General features: G+C 63.8%; 1 protein-coding gene across 1 annotated transcript; it reads right to left on the bottom strand.

Annotated features, from left to right (window-relative positions):
- Window positions 1-773: 773 nt before the first annotated feature.
- Window positions 774-8,278, bottom strand: COMP (cartilage oligomeric matrix protein). The gene is made up of 19 exons (XM_032412441.1): window positions 8,200-8,278; window positions 7,868-7,953; window positions 7,435-7,486; window positions 6,795-6,964; window positions 5,947-6,084; window positions 5,586-5,660; window positions 5,333-5,491; window positions 5,121-5,225; window positions 4,932-5,039; window positions 4,567-4,726; window positions 3,935-4,053; window positions 3,679-3,731; window positions 3,394-3,575; window positions 3,053-3,231; window positions 2,893-2,941; window positions 2,346-2,542; window positions 1,540-1,712; window positions 940-1,079; window positions 774-855 (listed from the first exon to the last, which is right to left on the bottom strand). Exons 1-19 carry the CDS (start codon window positions 8,276-8,278, stop codon window positions 809-811), a joined length of 2,271 nt encoding a protein of 756 aa, XP_032268332.1. The 3' UTR covers window positions 774-808.
- Window positions 8,279-9,041: the final 763 nt, after the last annotated feature.

Consider the following 9,041-nt stretch of genomic DNA (forward strand, 5'->3'; position numbering starts at 1 on the left):
CCCTGCTCCGCCTGTGTTCTTCTGTCCCCAGGCTGGCTCTGCCCCCCCCCCCCAGCATGTACACTCTGCTGTGGATGTCCCGTGGGCCGTGGGTTGGGTGCCCATGGCGGGTGGGGGCGGGCGGCTCAGGGCGCACTCGGCCGGCCCCTGCCCATCCTCTCTGGCGTGGACGCTTTTGTCTTTGTACCTTTGCATCCTTTGTAATGAAACATAATAAAAATCCAATGTTTTCGTCTCTGCCTCCTCCCCTTTTTTCCCCCCACAACGGGGATGGCACATGGGCCTAGTGGGATATGCCGGGTGGGAGCCACACCCAGGCACCCCCCCCACACACACACACATGAATATGGACACACAGGCGTGAGCCCCTCATCCCCACCCCTGGCCAGCTAGTTGGGCCTAATGTCTGGAAGGGGAAGGACCCCCCCACCCCCCCAGGATCCTGGAGCAGGCACTCGGTGGTGGGATCCAGGCCCATGACCTCAAGTGGGTGGGATGCAGCAGCAGGCCTGGGGCCTCCCACATTGGGGTTGGACACTCCTAGTCAGGTTGTTGGGCCCTAGCCAGTCAGGAAGGGAGTCAGCGGCAGGCCTGGGTTTGGGGTCCTTTCCCAGTGCTCCCTCAGAGGCCCCACCCCACCTGCAGCAGAGCTCGCAGCCAGCCACTCCAGCACACACACTTTATTCTGTCCTCTCTGAGCCCCTCTAGGGCAGCCACCCCCGGGAGCCGGGTGTTGAGTTCCCTGCTTGTCGCAGTAAGGGCCGCCACGATGGTGCCATCTTCCAGCAATGGATCCCCACCCCCATCCCTAGGCCTGCAGCAGCCTCTGAGTCTCGTAGTCCTCTGGGATGGTGTCTGCGGAGAAAGGGCAAGCAGCGAGAAGGGGTGAGCTGGGGCAGGATGAACTCCCCACCCTCCCTGGCGGGATGCTCCCCTCACCATTGCATCGGTAGCGTAGATTGGCCCAGATGATGTTCTCTTGGGAGAAGCAGAAGACGCCCAGGCGGCCACCCCGCATGGTTGTGTCCAGGACCACGTTGCTGTCGGCCACCAGCTCAGGGCCCTCGTAGAACCGCACTCTGTGAGGAGGATGGGACGGTGAGGCAGGGCCCTGGGCTAGGCCCTCCCTTCTGAGACCTTGGCGTCTGCCTTGGAAGATGGGTCCCCTCCTGTCTGGGAGTGGGGGCCATGTGTTCCCCCCTGCCTGGGCCACACTTAGGGCAGGTGGGGCTTCTGAGCTGAGCCTCAGTTTCCCTGCATGAGAGGATGGACACAGCAGGTGCTAAGCAGAGTGCCTGGACTTGCTGGCAGCGCAGAGTGGGGACTGAGAAACAGAGTGAGTAGGACCCCACCTTCTATCTGAGGACCTGCTGTGTCCTGGGTCTTAGAAGGAGGATCATGTCCCAGAGCCAGACAGTTAAATCTAATTGCCCGTATCATTCCCATTTTACAGATAAGGGGACTGAGGCCCCCTGAACCGCCAGGAGCCAGGACAGAGCAAGGGACTCTTGGTCCATGGGCAAGGGGTGGGGTCCCCACCTGATGTAGCCCACTTGGGGCCGGTGCTGCAGGAACCAGCGGTAGGATGTCTTGTCCTTCCAACCCACGTTGCGGGGGTCCTTCCATAGCAGTCGCACCTGTGATGCTGTGTCCCCTGTGTGCCAGAGTGCATTCCGCAGCTGCTCCCCAGGGCCTGTGGAAGACTTCACGGCCTGCCAAGCCCAGGGACGGGGGAACAGAGTCAGAGACCGCACAGGCTACTGGAGCCCCCCAGAACCCTGCCTGCTGGGACAGGTGGGGAGCTGCAGGTCTTGGCAGTGCTGGGAGGCCTTAGGGTGCCTGGATGGGAGACCTGCAAGGAAGCTTCTTGAGGATCACGTGGAGATTTGTGGGTGGGATATGGGGGGCAGGGATGGTCCAGGATCTCATGAGAGGATTTGGGAGTCCATGGACAGGTTTGGGTTCTGAGAGGATTTGGAAGGGTCTGCAAGAGGACTTAGTGACCTATAGAAAGTTTTGGTTGTCCATGGGATAAACGGGGGGCTAGAAGATTTGGGGAATTTACTACAGGGTTTCAGTGACATACTGGGGTCTAGAGGTTCTGCAGGAAGATTTGGAATCTGAGGAAAAGTTTAGGGCTCCATGAGAAGGTTTTGGGGCCTAAAGGAAGATTGGGGGGCCCCGAGGGAGTGTGTGAGGGCCTGTGGGACCCAGGGGAGGGCTGGGAGGACTCTGAGATCCATAGAATGATGCTGGGGGGCTGTAAAGGCTTTGGGAGTCCGCAGAAGGATTTGGGGCCTCCTAAAGGGCACAGGGACCTAGAGGTCAGGTAGGGCCACAGACACCTTGAGCTGAATGCCGGGTTCAGCTACCGCGCGGAAGGGATTCGCCTGCCAGTATGTCTGCTCCATCTGCTTCCACATAACCACATAAAAGCTGGAGCTGTCCTGGTAGCCAAAGATGAAGCCTGCGTAGTCGTCATCCGTGACCGTGTTCACGTGGAACGTGCCTTCGAAGTCCACGCCATTGAAGGCCGTGTAACCTGGGGGAAGGGACGCTAACTTTACCCCCACCGGAGCCCTGGCCCCCCTCCCACCCGCCCCTCTGGAGTCCAAAATGCCCCCCAGGCCCCCATCCTCCCCCCCCGGCCCCCCCCCCCCCCCCCCCCCCCCCCCCCCCCGAGGCCAGCCATGACCACTCCCCTGAGCCTGCCAACCGCCTAGGGCCACGCTCCTTCGGAGTCCGGAACTGTCCAGCCCCGGAGCCCAGTCCCAACCTGGCTCTGCCTTTCCTGCGTTCGGACCCGCCCCTGGCCCCGCCCCGCCCCAGCCCTCCTCTGACCCCGCCCCCTTTTCCGCTCGCTGCACCGCCTTGCCCCTCTCCTCGTCTCACCCACAGCCAGGCCAGGGTCACTGTTCATCGTCTGCACGATCTCCATACCCTGAAGGGGTCAAAGGAAGAAGGGCCTCAGGCCGGCCGCGTGGGCCCTCGGTTCCCCCGCCCCCAGCTTAGGACCCGCTCCCACCACCTCCCGCCAGGGCCCGGTCCCAACCTGGTTGAGCACCACCCAATTGGGATCTATTTGCGCGTCGCCCTCGGGGTCCAGTACGACAGTCTGGAAGGCCCGGAAGTCAGTGAGGGTGACCTCGGCGTTCTCCGGGCACACATCGATCTTGTCCACCACCTTGTCCGCGTCGAAGTCGCCCTGGCACGCGTCGCCGACTCCGTCCCCTGAGAGACCCGAGCGGTGGGGTCAGCGCCAGCCCCGCCCAAGACCTGGTCCCGCCCACATCTGCTATCGGTCCCGCCCACACCAGGTCCCAGCCCCGCCCACACCTGCCCAGGTCTCCACACCAGCCCCAATCCCACCACAGGCCCCGCCCCCTGCCTTACTGTCTACGTCTTCCTGGTTTGGGTTGGGCACCAGGCGACAGTTGTCCCGACTGTCGGGGACCCCGTCGTTGTCGTCATCCTCGTCGCAGGCGTCACCCTGGCCATCGTGGTCTGAGTCCTGCTGGGCACTGTTTGGTACTGTGGGGCAGTTGTCCCGTGAGTCCTGGTGTCCATCCCCATCCCTAGAATTGGTGGGTAGGACACAGAGACAGTGAGATTTCCCAGAGTGCTGGGTCGGGGCCGCCCACCCTCGGTCCCCACTCGCACCCCAGATGGCATCCTTACTGGTCTTGGTCGCTGTCGCAAGCGTCTCCCACAAAGTCGTGGTCTACATCCCTCTGGGGAGGAAGGATGCAGGAGTCCGAAATCAGGGCAGGAAAATTCAGAAGCCTCCCACCCACCCCCACCCCCGTTCCAGAGCCAAGGTCATCCTGACCCCACGGAACACCCCCCACCGCGCTTAGACTAGGTTTCAGTCTCCTTAACTAGTCTAGAGCTCATCTCAGGGATCTGACCCATCTGGGGTGTGGCCCGCGCTCACCTGGTCTGGGTTGCTTTTCTGGGGACAGTTGTCGCAGGCATCCCCTACACCATCACCATCACTGTCCTTCTGGTCTGAGTTGGGCACCCTTGGGCAGTTGTCCACCGTATTTCGGATCCCTGTGAGAAGCAGGGGGACAGCACAGGATCCCAAGATGGGGGCGGGGCCAGGCTGACCAGCAAGGCAGATGCAAACCACGCCTCTCCAGTAGATACGAAGTTAAATCAAGTGCTTCTGCACGGACCCAAGCCTCAGAGACTTAATGATGGCCGGCGAGTGAGGGAACTGGCTCTCACAGGGGAAGCTCAGGGGGATCTTCCAGTGGCACTGTGAATGTAAAATTGGCACCTCCCTGGCACTAAACCCCAAGCTCACGTCTCTGTGCTCCTACTTAATCCCTGCAGCATCTGACACAGGGTCCACCTTCCCCTCCTCCAAATGTTCCTGCCTTTTACCCTCTGCGTCGTGTCCCGGCTTGCATCTTTCCGCCCACCAGAGCACCATCGTGGTGCCTGGAGCCCAGGGGAGCTCACCGCTGCGGCTTCCAAAAGTAGCCGAGCTCCGCCCCTAGGCAAGCCCCGCCCCTCGCTGCCGGCCCTGCCCTCTTCCCTCCCCTCTGCTGCTGCGCTCACGGTCGCCGTCGATGTCGTCGTCGCAGGCGTCGCCTTTGCCGTCCTGATCTGTGTCCTTTTGGTCGTCGTTCTTCTGGGACCGGCAGTTGTCGCAAGCGTCGCCCCACTTGTCACCGTCCGCATTGCGCTGGTCCGGGTTCCGCACCAGCTTACAGTTGTCCTGGGTGACAGGGCCGGGTGGAGGGGGGGGTAGGCCTCGAGGGGCAAACGTCACTCCCCAGACCAGCCCATCTCCGAGGCCCCGCCCCCTCCGCAGAGACACCCTCATCCCTCCTGGACCCCCGAGTCCACATCCTCTGAGGTCACTTCCCTCACCCAAGCCACACCCCCACCCAGCCTTGCCTAAGACTCGACGTTGGCCCCACCTGCTCGTTGAGGACCCCGTCCCCATCGGCATCCGGATCGCAGGCGTCTCCGATGCCGTCGCGATCCACGTCCTCTTGCCCTGAGTTGGGCACCGTCACACAGTTGTCCTAGGGGCGGGCACATCGGGCATGAGGGGCGTGGTCGGGGCAGCCCCGCCGTCCAGTTCACGCCCTTGAGACCCCGCCCACCTTACGGCACTGGCGTTCTGAGCAGCGAAGCTTCTCGTCAGGGAAGCCGTCTAAATCCGTGTCTCGGCCGCAGAGGAGCCCGTTGCCTGCCCAGCCAACGGCGCACTGCGGGTGGGGTAGTGAGTAGGTGCCCCGGCGTGATCGCCACCCATCCCACCCCACCTCACTCCTTCATACCCATGCCACGCCCCTCCCTGCTCGCCCGCACTCACCACGCACGATCGCGAGCCATCGCGTTCCAGGATGCAGTCGGCCTTCTCGTGGCACGGGCTGGGCGTGCCGTCCGGGCAGAAGCGCTGTGAGCGCCGCTTGCAGCCAGATGTCTGGTCGCCCACGAAGCCGGGCTGGCAAGGGCCGCACTGGAAGGAGCCCTGGGCCCGGGCCGCGGGCAGTGAGCTTGGGCTGCCTGCCACTTCGCACCCACCCCCAGTGTCTCGATCCTTCCCCACTCCTCCCGGGCCTTACCCGGGTATTGACGCACACGGAGTTGGGGACACAGTTATGCTGCCCGGTCTCACACTCGTTAATGTCCGTGCAAACCTGGATGGCAGGGAGCGCAGAGGTCACCGCCCACACGCACAAACCCTCAGGCCTCCCACCCGGTTCACGTCTCCTCTGCATCCTACCTCTCCCCTCCATTCCTCCCCCAACCTCTACCATCCTGATGAGGACCCTTCCCCTATCCATCCCCCAGGCCCCGGTCCTCCACCCCTTCCCGCTGAAGCGAGGCAGGAAAATGGCCGCAAGGCTGGAGGACCAGTTTATTGAACAAAATGAGGCGCCCCCCCCAATTGCCTCCTGGCGCCCACCCCTCCATGGCCCTCACCTGCTTGTTGGCCTTGGCGAAGGCCAGCCCCACGCCCTCGTGAGCGGCGCCGTTGTACCCGGGCGGGCAAGCCTCGCAGCGGAAGCCGGGGCTGGTGTTGATGCAGCGGACGCGGGGAAAGCAGGGATGGGCGTTGCACTGGGGGAGGAAGGGCCACGGAGGGTCAGAGGATGCAGGAGGTGGGCCCCCTCGAGAGTGGCGCCTCAGGATTTTTTGGGCTTGAACTTAGAAAATTCAGGGGCCATCAGCCAGCATTTGGGGAGGGGGGTGCCTTGTGGGGCAGAGGCCATCGTCCCAGGGGTCAGGCGCGACTTTGCCTTGATGGGGCTAGGGGAGCGACCTGGCGGAGAGAGGGGAGTGTCTGTAGGGGGCTGTTCCCGGGAGCCGAAGAGCTGGGTGTTCAAGGGTGGAGGAAGGAATTGCGAGGGCGGGCGTCCCCAGCAGAGGGGGGTAGTGGTCGTCGGGGCGTGCGTGCCCTGCGGGGGAAGCGTCGTCCGGGCGGGGGCCTCGCGGTGGTGGAAGCGCCGCTGGGGCTTGTGAGCCCCGGAGGTGAGGGGGGTCGTCGGGGCGGACGGCTCTCTGCCGTAGGAGAGTGGTCGGGGCGGGCGTCACTGGCTACGGAGGGGGTTGGCGGGACCAGAGTCACTGATGGTGAGGGAAGTGGTCGGGGTGAGGGAAGTGGTCGGGGTGAGGGCCCCCCGCCGGCAAGGTCGTCCGGACGTGCGCCCCCAGAGGTGAAGGGGTCCTCCATGTGAGGACCCTCAGCGGGGGAGGAGATTGTTGGGGAGGTGGGTAGTTGTGGGGGCAGGCGTTACGGAGATCGTCGGCGCGGTGGGGGGCGAGCGCACCTCGTTGATGTCGACGCAGTGCGAGCCATTGCCAGTGAAGCCCGCGGGGCAAGGTCCACAGCGCGCGCCGCTTGCCGTCTGAGTGCAGAGCACGCCCGGGTAGCAGAAGCCGGGCGCGCACTGGGATAGGGGCCGCACGGTCAGGCCCGGGGTGCGCGCCGGCTGCATCCCTGCGGGGAGTGAAGTGGGGCTGGTCAGGGCCACGCCGGGGGTGGGGGGTGGGGGGTGGGCAGAGTCTATCGGAACCACGCCCCGTCCCGGGGGCCACCCCTGGGGGCGTGGCGAGGTCCCGGGCTTTCTGGGACCCCGCCCCGGACCAAGCTCCCTGCCCGCCAGGTTTTCTCAGTCACTGTATCTCCGCGCCCGTCCGTTTTCTGCTTCTGCCTCAGCGTCCCTGCATCTCCCTGCATCTCTCGCACGGCCTCTGCTTCTTTTCGTGTGTCCACCATCTCCCTTCCCATAGTCTCTGTCTCCCCTCCTTGTTCGTCTCTCTCCATCCCTCATCCAATCTCTCCATCTCGGTCAGCCTCCGTCTCTTCCTGTCTCTTTTCCTTCCGGTCTTATCGTCGCTGTCTCTTTGTCTCCCCATCTCTTCTCCAGCTCCCGCCTGCCGCCTCTCTGCCGCCCCAGCGGCGCTCACCGCACGCATCACACTCCATCACTGTGTTTTTCAGAAACGTGATCTCCTTGACCTGCGGTGCAGGGGGGATGGGGTGTAGTCAGCGGGGCCCCATCCCTCTCTTCCTCCCTTGGGTCTCCCCTCCCCCTCCCCCAGACTCCCTTCGCACAGGCCCACTCACTCCCCTCGGATCCCCCCCCACCCCGTACTCCCTATCCTCCCCTCCTTCCCTGGGACTTTAATCCCCTCACGGACCCCTGTCTTCTCCCGCGGAACCTTCTACCCCTGGGACTCCCCTTTCCCTCTTTTCTACAACTTCCTCCCCGGATCTTCGTACCCAGAACCCTCTCCCTCTCCACCGGGACCTCCTTCTCCCATCCTCCTTCCCCTCCCCTCCTCTTCCACGCCTCTCTCCCCTCCTCCGCACTCCGGGTCTCCCCACCCTGGTCCGCACCTGCTGCCGCAACAGCTCCCGCACATCCTGCAACGCGGCGTTGGTCTCCTGAAGTTCCCGAAGCATCTGCGGGCCCAGATCTGCACCTGCGCCGACAGGAGGCGCTGATGGGGCGTCGGGGTTTGGAGACCCCCACCACCAGTCCTCAACGGCGCCGCGGCAGGGACCCGGGACGCCCTCATTCCTTGAACGTCCGCCCTGCTGCCTGCTTCCTCCGTCCTGCACGTCCCGGTGAACAGTCCCCGAGCCCCTGGGAGCCGCGACCCCAGGCCTCACGGGTCCTCCGGTATGGTTGGGGGTCGAGGCCACGCGTGGGGGAAGGGGCGGCTTACCTAGTGGTAGCTGGCCCTGACCGGACGCGCCGAGGGCGGCCAGGGTGAGCAGGAGAACGCAGGCGGCGGCAGGAACCATGGCGGCGGCGGCGGGGAGCTCGACTGCAGCTCGCTCTCTGCTGCCCACGAGGCCGCGGGGCCTATTTATCCCGGCGGCGCAGCCGGCTCCCGGGACGGCCCACCCGCGGCCCTGCCCAGCGTCCAGCCGCAAGGTAAACAGATGGCACCGGTCTCTGCATTCAAGGCCCCGCCCGGTGTTGCTGAACCTGGACACGGCGGGGAAACTGAGTCACGGGGGAAACTGAGTGTAGAGGTCAGTGGGGCAGGTTGTCAGGTGGGACCACCCTCCAGCCCTCTTTCCCTTATTTACTGAGTGCCTGCTGTATGCAGAGTGGGACATGGCTGAGTACGAGGTGATCCCGGTGGCTCTCCCCTCAGCTCTCACTTGGGGAAACAGAGTCAAGAGAGGCTAAAGGTTAGCCTCCACCCCCGCCCCACTCTGCTTTAAGTCAGGCTGACTGGCCCTCCACTCCTTCCTCACTTGCTTCAAAATGTGGCAAATGACATCTCTCTGTGCTTCAGTTTCCTCCCCTGCACAATGCAGGTAATAAGTATCATTGTTAATGATTATCATTATTACAGGAAAACGGGGAGTCAAGTGAGAGCGGGGACTCTCGGGTTCCCTGCCCAGGTCTAGAGGGTTGCAAGTGCCTCCCCGATCCGCTTTATGGTCTTCCCTGTCTGTGGTTCTCTGGCTGGTGAGTGGTAGGTAGGGACGGCTTGGCCGGGAGCCCACGCAGTTTCCCAATCTGTGTAATGGGCTGTGTGCAGGTCCATCCTCA

Source organism: Phoca vitulina, unplaced genomic scaffold (genome assembly GCF_004348235.1).
Source record: "Phoca vitulina isolate PV1807 unplaced genomic scaffold, GSC_HSeal_1.0 scaffold13, whole genome shotgun sequence".
In the NCBI taxonomy this organism is placed as follows: Eukaryota; Metazoa; Chordata; class Mammalia; order Carnivora; family Phocidae; genus Phoca; species Phoca vitulina.